This window comes from Hyposmocoma kahamanoa, unplaced genomic scaffold (assembly GCF_003589595.1).
Source record: "Hyposmocoma kahamanoa isolate Upper Pololo Valley unplaced genomic scaffold, ASM358959v1 180, whole genome shotgun sequence".
Lineage (NCBI taxonomy): Eukaryota > Metazoa > Arthropoda > Insecta > Lepidoptera > Cosmopterigidae > Hyposmocoma > Hyposmocoma kahamanoa.
The window spans coordinates 4,311,892-4,325,291 of record NW_020653711.1 but is presented as its reverse complement, the minus strand read 5'-3'; the positions used below and the strand labels follow the sequence as shown (position 1 = coordinate 4,325,291).

At 39.0% G+C, this 13,400-nt stretch overlaps 1 protein-coding gene across 1 annotated transcript in view; it reads left to right on the top strand.

The window, feature by feature from the left end:
* Nucleotides 1-13,400, top strand: part of LOC113225993 (very-long-chain 3-oxoacyl-CoA reductase) — a 66,593-nt gene that overhangs the window by 32,685 nt on the left and 20,508 nt on the right. Inside the window, exon 2 of the mRNA XM_026458489.1 lies at nt 401-447. Coding sequence (XP_026314274.1) covers nt 401-447 — 47 coding nt within the window. The remainder of the gene's footprint in view (nt 1-400; nt 448-13,400) is intronic.

Below are 13,400 nucleotides of genomic sequence, written 5' to 3'. Positions count from 1 at the left end.
TAAATTCGATTACGTAGAGTGCTGTAAGTAAATTGTTGAACACTAAATACTGTTCATGGGTTTTTTAACTATGATGATAAGTTTGTACTACCTAGAACACCCAGACAATAACCAATTTACAAAAAATTATTTCTCAAATTGGACCTACCGGGAATCGAACCCGGAACCTCCTCATCCAACGCCCACGGTGGAAACGGTTGAATCACCGAGATCGTCTATGTTCTTAATCTTCTTATTCTTAATGCATAATTACTGGTAAAAAATTGCCCCGAACTCGCATTGTTTCAGCGTGACTATGGCCTAAACACTCCTTAGAACCATGCCCAGCGGTGGAACGTATAATGAGTTCATAATAACGTGCACAAACAGGAATTATAATTTTGATCTTGTTTTGTTTCAGTGGTTACCGGATGCACCGACGGCATCGGAAAACAATATGCAAGACAGGTAAGAATAGTAAAATTGCGCGCTCGTAATTTCAGCTGCGATTTTTCGTTATACTATATACACACACCGGCACATTTAGCAGAACAATAGAAAAGTTAGAATATAAAATAGTAACATTTATATTTAAATAAATAAGAATTAGACAAAGTAGTAAGTAGTAAAGTGGCATACGAAGTCAATTAAATAAAAATGTAATGTCAAAATAAAAGAAAAATGTATACAATGTCAAAAAAACTAATAATAATTAAAAAGTCTAAAAATATTAATAATTAAATGGTACCCAACTGTCAGCTTTTACCTATTCTAAGAAACTATCATTGAAATATTCTTCTATGCTATAGTAACATTTGTCAATTAATAATTGTTTTAATACATGCTTGAATTGCATTCCACTAAGATTTTTTATTGCGTCTGGAATTTTATTAAATATTTTGGGTGCCATATCAACAACGCTATTTTTGTATAGGGCCGTTTTACATATATTTCTTCGGACCATATATTGTAACACTTAGTATTGATTAAATCAAAATTTAATAAAAAAAAACTTTTACAAGTAATATTTACGAAATTTACTAGAACGCAAAATCATCCATAAGCCTCTTCACAAATCCGTATTATTAATAAGAAATTAAAACAAAAAAAAAATGATAATCGACAAATTTTTTATTTTCTACTTAGACCTAAAAAAGACCTTAAAATAAAAAAAATGAAATAACAATTCAATCTTTTGAAAAAACACTGCATTGTTTTGGGGTTTTTACTAGTGATCCACTAAATGTGCCGGTGTATGTATATTAGTTATTGTATTGCATTGACCTATTAACAAATGGACGTCGGGTTCGCGATAAATAGTGTCCGCACCTATAGGGCGTTAAAATCGCATACAGAGCGTCAATCGCGCAGCAGTCTTCATTTGTTCGACTGACAGCGCGGTTGTCAATTATGCAGTACTATATATAATAATAACTTGTAAAAATTACTACAGTAAAGTGTATAAACAGGATTTTCTATCATATTTTCACTTAACAAATATAAAGTGTTATCATAGTTATCATTTTAAAATGTTATTTTGTACAGTTGTATAGTATTTAATTTATATAAAATTAATCGAAAATATAAATTACAAAAGCAAACAAAATAATTAAATCGCTAACTGTCCTTTTTCTACACATTGCATGCGCAAAAGATGGAAAGAGACCCATTACGTCAATTTCAAGAAGCGTATATAAACTTCTTGGTCATTTTCAAATGTTCGAACCATAAGCGATTGAAATATTTCGAACAAAGAAACTATAGAGTCGTGTTGATTATAATCTTATTTTTAAAATGACTTTTTATTAAATTTTAGCAATAACTAACAAAACATTGTTGTACTCGTTTTACGGCTAGGGATTACCTATCAGAAGTCAGAAAATACATTTGCCCGAAATAACGTTAGCTCGAATTTTCATAATGTCAAATGTATTTTTTTAGGAATATTACAAAACAAAAGCATCAAAATTACTTGAAAGCGTAACGGTTTTATTATAAATCGGTTTTCGGAATTACGGATATTTGAGTTTACGTTTAGTTGGAATATCGGTACATTTCTTATAGTACACGCTTTTTCACACTTTTTCACATTTGTAGTAATATTAGTTTATTAGTATGTATGTATCTGCCCAACTCTTTATTATTTCTTTAAGTGAATTTGTACAAAATTCGACATAATAATATATATGAAAATTAATTAACATTTAGGAGAAAGGCTACTCCATTACTCTTGTGTTCAAGTAATTTTCAGTCGAAGCTAAATATGGTGCATTTTGTTAAGTTTCCAGTAGACGCCGAATATCGTGTTCTTTGGCACTTAAATTGTTGCAAGCAAAATTAGGCAGTATTGCAATGACGTTACAATTTGAATTAAATGGTTTAGTTTTTTATATTTCGTTACATGTCACAACGTCAATGTTGTAATGTTATTAATTATATTTTATTTACTTAGTTTAAAAAACTTTAGTCCCAATGCTTGTAATGGGTGGGAGAGAACTTGTGAAATTACCAAATTATCTATAATTATATATATTAAATGTCATGACGTTCTTATTGTTATATTGATTCGGTCTGTAGCTCAGTGGTATTAGCGGTGGCCCCGGTGTGGCAACAGACGCTGGTTCGTATCGAATTAGATAGAAGGAATTTTCCTTTATGTTGCAATAATGTTTATGAATTGTATCATTTGTTATTATAACACAATAATCTGAGCAAAATGCTGAAGCGCGGGTGGGGGACCCTTGCACGTTTGAACGTAATTATTTATTAAGTTCAAACAGATCTAAAAAGGGTTAGATAGTACCTACAACATAAACTTAAAAATTTAAAAAATTTTAAACATTTATTTTTGGTAAATGTATTATGTTCATTCTGTATAGATACGTACATACACTTCACATCCTTTTTCCATAGGTTAGGCAGAGACCACAGTCTTTGGGCGCCGCCACCACTAAATTAGACGCTTGTAGAAGCAGTCTCAAAATTCCACATTTCTTGACAGATATAGGAATTTAAATAAAAGTAATGCTTAAATTATTATAATTTTAATACAGATTACATTAAGTACCTACTCAAACTGGTACTTGACACTTTGTACAATACTCAAAGGTATACCTATGTTATATGTAGGTATGTTATGTGTGTATGTAGTGGTATTTCATTTACTCTAGGATTAGAAAACTTTATGTTGTTATGTCTTGTTTTTAAAAACAATACAATTACCGTTGAAGTGTTGCTTTTTTGTTTCAACGTAATTTAATAACGAATTATCAAATTGTCGTTTTCCACGTAACGTTCCTCGTTAGTGAATTTTTTTATGGGATCTTTTATTGTCTACTTGTAGCCAAGGGTATTTGTTATAATTGTTGCTTTTGAAGATTACCTTTTCACTTTTTAACGAGCTGCTGAGGTACCCTCTTTCCAACAAAAATACTGATGTACCGTCTTACCAACAAAAAACAATCATCAAAATCGGTTCACAAACCGCGTAACATACACCCGAAAGGAATACAGTCGAATTAAGAAACTCCTCCTCTTTTGAAGACACCTTTACTTGCGGATCGACACAAATTTTTATACCGTCTTACCAACAAAAAAAAATCATCAAAATCGGTTCACAAACCGCGTAACATACACCCGAAAGGAATACAGTCGAATTAAGAAACTCCTCCTCTTTTGAAGACACCTTTACTTGCGGATCGACACAAATTTTTATTATAATTCCTTTGTCACAAGATTAAATATAGGAAATGAAACTTTTTTTGGGATCTAATTTTTTTTTTAAATTTAACTTTGAAAAAACAAATATACGTGATTTAGATCCGAAAAAAAAACAGATTCTTTTTCTATGTGTAACAATCGCGAAAACCTAAGATCTCAATAAGAGATAAAAACAAAACTGCGAGTGTTAATAACGGATGAACATTTAGAATCAATAATTGACTCTGTTATTATTTCATTCAAAATATTTACAAAGCTTTGTTTTAACCAAGTGAATTATACGAAAATCGCGAATTTATCAACGCAATTCGGACGAGGCGTCGAAGACGACCCGAACAATCTCGTTTTAATAAATTTAACAAAATTATTTTCTTGAACCTTGGGAGTGACTTAACAATTATGTGATTACTTCGCAATAGAAATATCTTTATATTTTGGGAAGTTTACAAACAGGGTTTTGAATAAAAGTCAATTAATTAACACAAAATTGAACTAATTAATATCTAAGATTAATTCATTCGCTTTTATCATAATTGATGCTTTATGTGTGTCAGGATCGTAGCAAATACAAAGGACGCCTTCAAATTAGAAGCTTATAGAAACACTACAGTGGCGCCACTGTAGCGCTGCAGCCGCGCCACTGCTAATTTGCATACAATATTTAGGCTAAACTAACCTAGGCAATGTCCTGTTCTCGGGTTATCGTTGAGTTTAGTTTTGGAAGATTATATATATATATATATATATATATATATATATACAAAATATATATATATATATATATATATTATGTATAATGTGTGTATTATATATACAATATAGAGAAAGAGAGAGAGAGCATGCATAGCAAATTGTACTTAAATCTAGTTTGTATTATAATAACATGTATGCCAGCCGCCATGCAGTGATGAAGATTACATGCTACACTATTGATTCGTCAATTTGCGTGATCCTAGCTAACCTCTCTTACTTCACTTATATTACTTTTTCTTTTTTTATTTATTATTAATTCTTCTCACTATGCCAGTATTTTTAAGAACATTCTCTGTATGATCCGAGTACGTCATCATGACCTTCCTCTTCTAATGTTCCCTTCCTAGTTACATGGCCAAGCGCACATTGGATGGACTATATGGCAAGGGATGTATATACTACATGCAGATGTTAGGCCACACAAGGCACGATATGTGGCGGATAATCGTTTGAACCGCATATCACATACAATCTGGGTTAAAATCATCTAAAAATCTCCACTTGAACCTTCGATCCGGCTGCACTCGAAGCAGCTACCTCACCGTACCGTGGCTGACGCTCACTCAACTGAGCCACGGAACAGGTCAGATCTTTGTTTTTGGTTTTTAATGACTTTTTGCCGTAGCGCCATCTGTGAGAAATCTATGAAAGTTTTTCTTCACTCAGACATTTTCTTTTACAGCTACCAGCAGCTAACTTAAGATGTCGCTTTAACAATTGTAATATTAAGATTATTAAAAATCATGATTTTTTTACTACCATAATGTTCAATTTTCATTGTTCTCAATTTTTTTGCAAAGAAACGCCCTATAACGTAACTTACTGCGTGCGGTTTGCATAACGAAGCTTGTGGTGACTTACACAGATCCCAGATTCTCAAGGCGACTTTAAAATATGAACGCTAGAATATTACGCTTCTAGGAAAATAAAAATAAATCGTGTCGCATTGTATATTAAAGGTATTCTATTTCAGAACACAGTATACAATGACAAAAGTATGCAATAAATGTTTTCTATTTTATTCTAAACTATTTTATTTAATTTTCTGGTGATATGAAGCTACGGCACAAACGAATAGTGCACCTGGTGATAAGCGACATGTCTATCCTTGACAGTTGCAGTGCCACTCAGAGAACTTGCACCCTGTAACTTAAGTTGACAACTTCCATATACCTGTAATTTCACCGTTCAAAACCGGAACATAATTAATGTTCAGCGCGACGCCGTATTAGCAGTGCCCCTCAGATCTTTGTGATTTAAAGTTCTGAGTGACAATGCAACTCTTATGAACAGGCGTGTCGCTCATTACTAGGTACACGACTTGTTAGTCCCGTCATTTTGTATTATAAACCAGTTCCGAAAGTTGGTTTGTTTTAAAAAACAAATAAACCCGATTTATATGCAAAAATAATAGTTTCATTTCCTATACTTAATAACGCTATGAAAGTTTGCGATGAAGAAATAATAAAACTCATATAATGGCATTATACTAATACTATACTAGCCTTTGTATACAACACTAGAATATTCCACAACAACGAGAATATTCCACAATCATAAACAGAGCAGCAATTTTGCTAATAAACAGCACACATTAATAACGCCGTTACTATATTGATAAACACTGAAGATAGCGTTCTTGATTAATAGCAAATAGCTGTGGGATTAAATCGTGATATTAATAATGCTCCACATTTGTTTTATAGAACGTTTCAAGTTTGTTTGCAAAAGACAAAATGCTCCATAGTTACTGTTCCGGAATAACAGCTCGATCGATCGTTGGTAATATGGCGGGTATGAGAAACCAATAAGAGACCGCAAGTCAGCTAATTTTCTTATCCTTTTGACCACCACTGAAACAAACTAGTTTCGCTCCCTAGACGCCAAGCCTGTATAGTGATGTGACATGTTATGGATTTCCACCTTATATTATTTCAACTCTCCTAAGTCAAAGAAGAATATTACTGAACATAAAATGCAACACTGAAGCCATACTTAGCTAGAATATACAGCCCTTTATGTTTCTACATCAGTTTTGATTATAGTGTTCCCTACCGACCCTTAGAGTATACGAGAAGAGCCCCAAGACCTGTGCAAGTGAACTCGGACAGGGACCACCTAACTAAGGTCCTAACCCCGGACCAGCACGTTTGCACGGACTTCATCCGGTTCTCTGTAAGGCTAGTGCCTTAGGTGAGCCGCCCCAGGTGCACGTACGGCACCCTCCCTATTTTCCAGATACGTGCCGAAGCTGTAGGCACGCTCACTTCCCGTCGCGCTTTGCACGGCTAAAAGTTGCCACCGCTGAGCCGCCGACTCTAAGTCGACTACCAAATTATGACTACCTCATTGGTGGCAGAGCTGTAAGACACGCTCACTTCCCGACGCCGAATGAACGGTGTCTCTCCAGTTCCCAAATTCCTACGCGGCCGGACGGACCGCAAGATGTCTAGCTCATCCTCTACTAGCTCTACGGGCTAGTGTCGGAGATGCCAAGTAGCAGCGTCCGACAATGTCCGGACATAGCTACCGGCTTAAAGGACAACTCACGTATCCCGCGCGTCTCCTCGCCTCAGACCCTCAATTAGACCGCTACTAAGTCGTGCTAGTTGCGCGCGGGACCAACGCCCCGGCCACACACCACCGGGGCAGACGCTCGTGTCCATCTCTAAAGCTACCCACAAGCCCCGGCGAGTCCATACCCAAGTCTGGAAGACGCCCGTAAAGGTGTATGACTGGCGGAGGGCTTGGCCCGAACGCCCGCCGTACCCTGGTCTTGCCGTCGAGTCTGACTATAACATACAAATAACAGAAGAAATATCTTAACATAAACTTATTAATTTCAATTGAAAATTAAAAGACGCAAGAATTTTATTGCCGCTTTAAGGCGCCATTCTGCTGTCCTCGTGGAAAGTGCAGTAACTAGCATTTTTGACGAAATTTAGTTAAATACACAATCGTTAACACCAAAACAAGGTCTATATTTGGCTCTAACTCACGTATCAAAGTTCCCACGGTAACCCTGAATACAGGAAGTGAAACTGCAGTAACTTAGTACAATATTATAACATTTGCCAATTTAAAGTGCAGTAAGATTAGTTATTATATAATTTTTGCGTCAGTGGCGATGGAATTCTAGCAATAAACGCAGGATCTAATAGTTGCTGCACTTATTTTATTTATGTTTTACAAAATCTACCATCTCAGAGGCAATGATAACTGCAGTATCTAACAGTTACTGCACTAAATTATTTATGTTTTACAAAATCTACTATCTTAGAGCTAATTATAAGTGCGGTATCTATTAGATACTGCAGTTACTATTAGGAAATCTATAACATTTTGTAGTTGCAATTATAATTGGTGACAAGACGCCTCTAAGCTCGTGGCAATCAGTCAACGCACAGATGTGTTCTAAGTAACAATCGATGTAAAGTCGATTGAAAAAATTTTGTTAAATTCATCTACAAAACTTGTATCGTTAAAGCTTAATAACCGTTACACCACTAAACGGGAATTTCAGCGCTCCTGTTTAAACGTAATCTTTCAACTCAATTCTGTGTTTATGTGTGGTGAAAGTTTTGTAATACCTATTGATGAATATTGAAGAGTTTCCTCTTACGCACTTACTTTCTCGTACGTACTTTAATTTAAAATTATATTTTCCGATTGCACTTGATAAAGTGATATTTCTTACCGTATACATTCCACAATAAAAGATAACGTTTTTTTTGTAATCACTATATTCACACGTTTCTTTTTTTTTTTTTTTATAATTGTGACTCGGCAAAATGACTGCACCGCGCCTGATGGAAAGTGCGAATACAGTCCAAAGATGAGAGTAACGGATGGAAAACACAAATATCTTCACTCCGTCACTATCATTTTGCCGGTCTGGCCAAATGCTTCTTCACACTACGTTTGAAGGACCCGATGTTATAGAGGGGAGGGAATACATGCGCCGGGAGTTGGTTCCACAATTTGATGGTTCGGCATAAAAACGAATTGCCAAACTTTTTAGTGCGGGACGGTATTGAACTGACCGTCCAACTGTGGCAACGCAGTCCGGCACGGGTGGTCCGCTGATGGAAAGGAGAGGAAGGGATAAGGTTGAATAACTCTTCAGAGCACTCGCCGTGGTACAGGCGATAGAATACGCTAAGAGACGCTATATCTCTGCGAAGCTGTAACGACTCCGCATGCTCAGTTACATGAGGATCGTTGACAACACGGAAGGCGTAGCGCTGCAGTCCATCTAGGGCATCGAGCAAGTACTTGGCAGAGCCGTCCCAAAGGTGCAAACAGTACTCCATGCTGCTTCGGACCTGAGCTTTATACAACAGGTATCGCAGCTCTGGAGTAAAAAATCGGTGCACCTTGTTCAGGATGCCAACCTTGCGCGACGCGGTACAGATGACGCTCTCTATATACTCTTTATTGCTCATGTCCTTCCGGATGCTCATCCCCAGCAAGCTGAGCTTGTCTTGCAGCGTCAGCGTTGTACCCTGAAGATGGGGAAGTGGAAGGAATGGGGATTTTTTGGAACTGAACGCGCATACCTGGGTTTTCTTGGCGTTGAACTCAACCAAGTTTCGGGAGCCTCACGACAATATATGTTCCAAAACATGGTCGAGCTCAGCGACAAGTTTTTCCCGGTTTCTCTCAGGGTCCTCCCGGCCGCTTGACGGTTGCTTATAATAGCAACCGTGCACTGTGCTATCATCTGCATAGCAATGAATGTTGCCAAAAGGCAACAAGTCATTGATATGCAGAAGGAACAGCGTGGGCGACAGCACGGAGCCCTGTGGCACCCCAGCATTAACTGTCACGAGCCGCGAAGTGCTTCCGTCAACAAGGACACGCAATCTTCGCTCGCGCAGAAAGCCGGAGATCCACTCACAAAGGCGGCCGGGAAGACCATATGCCGGAAGCTTGGAGAGGAGACCACGGTGCCAGACCCGATCAAAGGCCTTAGCAATATCCAGACTTATCGCTAAGGTTTCGCCCTGTTTGTCGATAGCTTCACCCCAGAGATGCATTAGATACGCTAGAACGTCACCCGTTGATCTGTTCGGTCGAAACCCGTACTGTCGATCATTAAGAATGGAGTGACGTTCCAGGTGCCGGATTGTCTGGATATTTAGAATCCGCTCCATCACTTTGCAGAGCACTGAAGTGACAGCTATTGGGCGATAGTTAGTCGGATCAGACCGATCTCCTTTCTTGGGGATAGGTTGCACGTTGGCCTCCTTCCAAGCTAGGGGCACGTTACCAGATTGGTATGAGAGGCGGTATAAGCGCGTCAGTACGGGAGACAACTCCGCCGCACACCTTTTAAGGACGATAGGAGGTATCCCATCCGGACCATAGGCTTTCCGCACGTCAAGAGTCTGCAGTTCCTTGCGGACATCACATTGTCTGATAACTATATCAGGCATTGTGACTCCGCAGTAGGGAATTGACGGCGGTTGCGCATCTTGGTCGTGAATGCGTGAGTTAGCCCCAAAACTCTTCGGGGCCATAGGCCAAAAATCCATTGGGACACCTCAAAGGCGGCAGCGACGAACGACAAAAATTGGACTGCACGGCTTTGGCCAGGCTCCAGTAGGCACGACTACCGGTGGGATGGGCTACCAGCTTCTGGCCAATCCGTGAAACGCGCTGGGCATCCGCTCTTATGTAAGCCCTCCTGCAAGACTTGGTTGCTTTGTTATAGGCTGCTTTAAGGGACGCAAGGTTGGGATCCTTTGTTACACGACCCTTGATCCAACCACGATATGCAGCCTGTTTTCCACTAACAGCGTCCATGCATTCGCGATTGAACCAAGGGCGTCCTCTGCGATTGGCGATGACACTGGAAGACGGTATGTAGTAATTCATAGCCGTTCCAATCTCATCGACAACAGCATCGGCAGCTGCTGAGGCATCCTTTCCCGCAAAGCAGTGCTGCAACCAAGGGATGGACGCAAAGTAGTCGCGCATACCATCCCAATCCGCCGACGAGTAGTGCCAAATGCGACGAGTGACCTCCTTCAGCTTAGTTGGAGGCATTTGGGAAACCTTACACCCAACCAAACAGTGATCAGAACTTCCCAGGGGGGCGCTGACTGATACTGTATAGTAGGTAGGGTGACTCGCGAGCAGAAGGTCAAGCAAAGAGGGTGCATGATCCGATATGTCTGGAACCCGGGTGGGCTGGGTTACCAGTTGGGTCAAGTCATGCGTGAGAGCGAAAGCGTGGGCAGTTCTTCCTGCATGGTCAGTCTTGAGGGAACTTAACCATGATTCATGGTGAGCATTAAAGTCCCCCAACACGACCATCTCCGCAGATGGGAACTGCGCCTGCGCGTCAAGAGTCGCCTGGCTCAGTTGGTCAAAGAGCCTAGTTGTCTCCGCATCCCCGCTGTGGGATCTATATAAGCACGCGAAGACTCTAGCTGAACAACTAGATTCTACGAGCACCCACATAGTGGAAAAGGAGGGGTCCTCCAGGCAGCGCAGACGGCGACAGCACACATCCGAACGAATATATACACATACCCCGGCTTTGGCCTGAAAGTTTTCCTCAAGCGAGTAGCCGGGGTAGTTCAAGTAACTCATATCATTCGGACGGCGAATCTGCGTCTCCGTCAGGAAAAGCAGGGCAAGCCGGGCTGTCTCGAGGTGATGGTGGACAGCTTTGAGGTTGGAGTGGAGTCCGCGGATGTTAGCGAACTCAATAATAAACGCGGTGGGGGGATTAGGCACCGCTGAACGATCTGCATTCTTATGTTGCGCTGTCATGGTGGGTAAGAAGGCGGTAGTGTGAAGAGATGAAGTCTTCGGCACCGCATCGAAGAAGAAAAACGAGGGGAACTGCAATACATGCCGTTGATCTTTTGAAGGATAGCCGGCTGACCCGCCGAACGAAAGGGCCCCCGTACCCCCCCGGGATATGCCGCCGGGACCCCAAATTCCGGTCACTAACCGGCACGACGACCTACCCCAAGATTATGCGCGGCATGGTGGGGCAGCCTCTAGGGGTAGTTAGTCCCTATTGGGCCCCTGTACTGTACCGCGGGCGGCCAGCGGACAACCGTTTCTACGGGTCTCCCTGGGCGGCAGGTCAACTAGATATCCCTCAACAAGTGACATGGCGAATATCCGCCTCAGTCCTCCCAGATACCGCGCCGAAAACTCCACGTGCACTGGATGTACACCAACTGATCCCTGAACGCGATTCGCAAAAGCGTTTCACTGTGGAGGGTTTTCCGCCGTGTGTACTGTGGTCGCTATCCAGTCGGCACAAAGCCTACCACAACGCTAAGCAGATGGACACTTGTGACGCCCTCGGTCGCCTCTTACGACCCCCACGGGCATGTATGGGGAGGCGACAATGTATTCTTAAGCCGTCGCCCCACGGCAAAAATGTATATCATGTATATCAGTTATATCAGTTAAGCCTAGTTAACTTGTGATTTTGTGTGTAACTTATAACTTAGTTATTCTTGATAATCTTTCTAAATAAAAAAGTCCCGCAGGTATATTTAACACAGACTTTTGTTAAATTCTGATTCTTTTTTGAGCAGTACAATGCAAATGCCACAGAAAAAAAAGTAATTTTTTCCCCATTGAGACATAGGAACTTCTGCTGCCGGAAGCATCGAACGCAACATCAACTTAGGTGTAACGAAAATGACGATGGGTCTTATGAAGACGAATACCATTAATATTATATTTTTTGCAATTAATTTTCAATACAACCAAAAATCTGTGTTTTAAATACAATATAATGACTTTAAACTGCTTTTTATTACATGTCAAAACGATAAAATTCACAAAATCATTTTGAGCAACTTTGAGTTGAAATACTCCTCTGTGCGTCGTCCGCTTCCTGTGCGTAATACGTAATATTTATAAATACTTGTGAAAAAATTTTATTTTTTGATATATAAAGGTGATCTCAAGTAAAATAATTAATCAGAGAAGACTGAATGTCATAGCCGTTGTCATAGCGTTAATAATAGTAATATAGTTTTTTAATAAAGAAACGTGATCTCAAATTATAGTTCCTCAGCTAAATAATTGTAATAAGGAGACTGAACTTTAACTAACTTCAATATAAGGCAAGGTTTGATTTTTTTTTGTATTGTTTATTGTCAATCGAAATGTGATTAAGGGTTCATATATTTGGGAATAATATATATGGGATTTGAACAAATAAATAATACAAGAATTTTCTTTGTTTTAATTCCGATTTTATAAATGTACGAAATTAATATATCTATATAAAATACTATATTTTCTCATCTCTTTATATTCCCAATCCAATTAACAGTTTGTCCGTCTTGGGAAATAGAAATATAAATCATTTATTCCTTGAATAAGCAGTTGTGTATACAATAAACAATAGGACTCGAACTCTTACCTTAGCCTATCATGTACGCGTGTAATACCAATGGCATTACTCAGTCGTTGCTAACACTACAGAAGGGAAGGAAACGAGAAAAGAGGAAAGAAAAAAGTGAAGGGAGGGAATTAGCCCACCGATACTCACCAAAACCTCAAGCAATGCAGCATGCTGCTAAAAATACTAACAAATTGTGAGTTTCGACTGTATATAAAACATTAGAAAATAGTATCAATATGAAGTGTATTTTTAGCAACAACTGCAGTCACTTAATAGATACTGCGGTTATTTATTATGTATATTATTATTAATTTGTTTTTGAATATGTAGTTTCTAGATTAATTAGCAGTACGATATTTATCTAATAATTAGTGCAGTATCTAGGGTACTTACTGCCTTTATGGTTAGGAGGATCAGTTGTGTTACTAGAGCAGTTACTAAACATAAGTATACTTTTGAAATATTATCATACATAACCTTAACATACATATACAAATATGTTACCTTACAAATCTTCATTCTTTTACCTTTCTATTGATATATGCCACGTCGCTGTAAC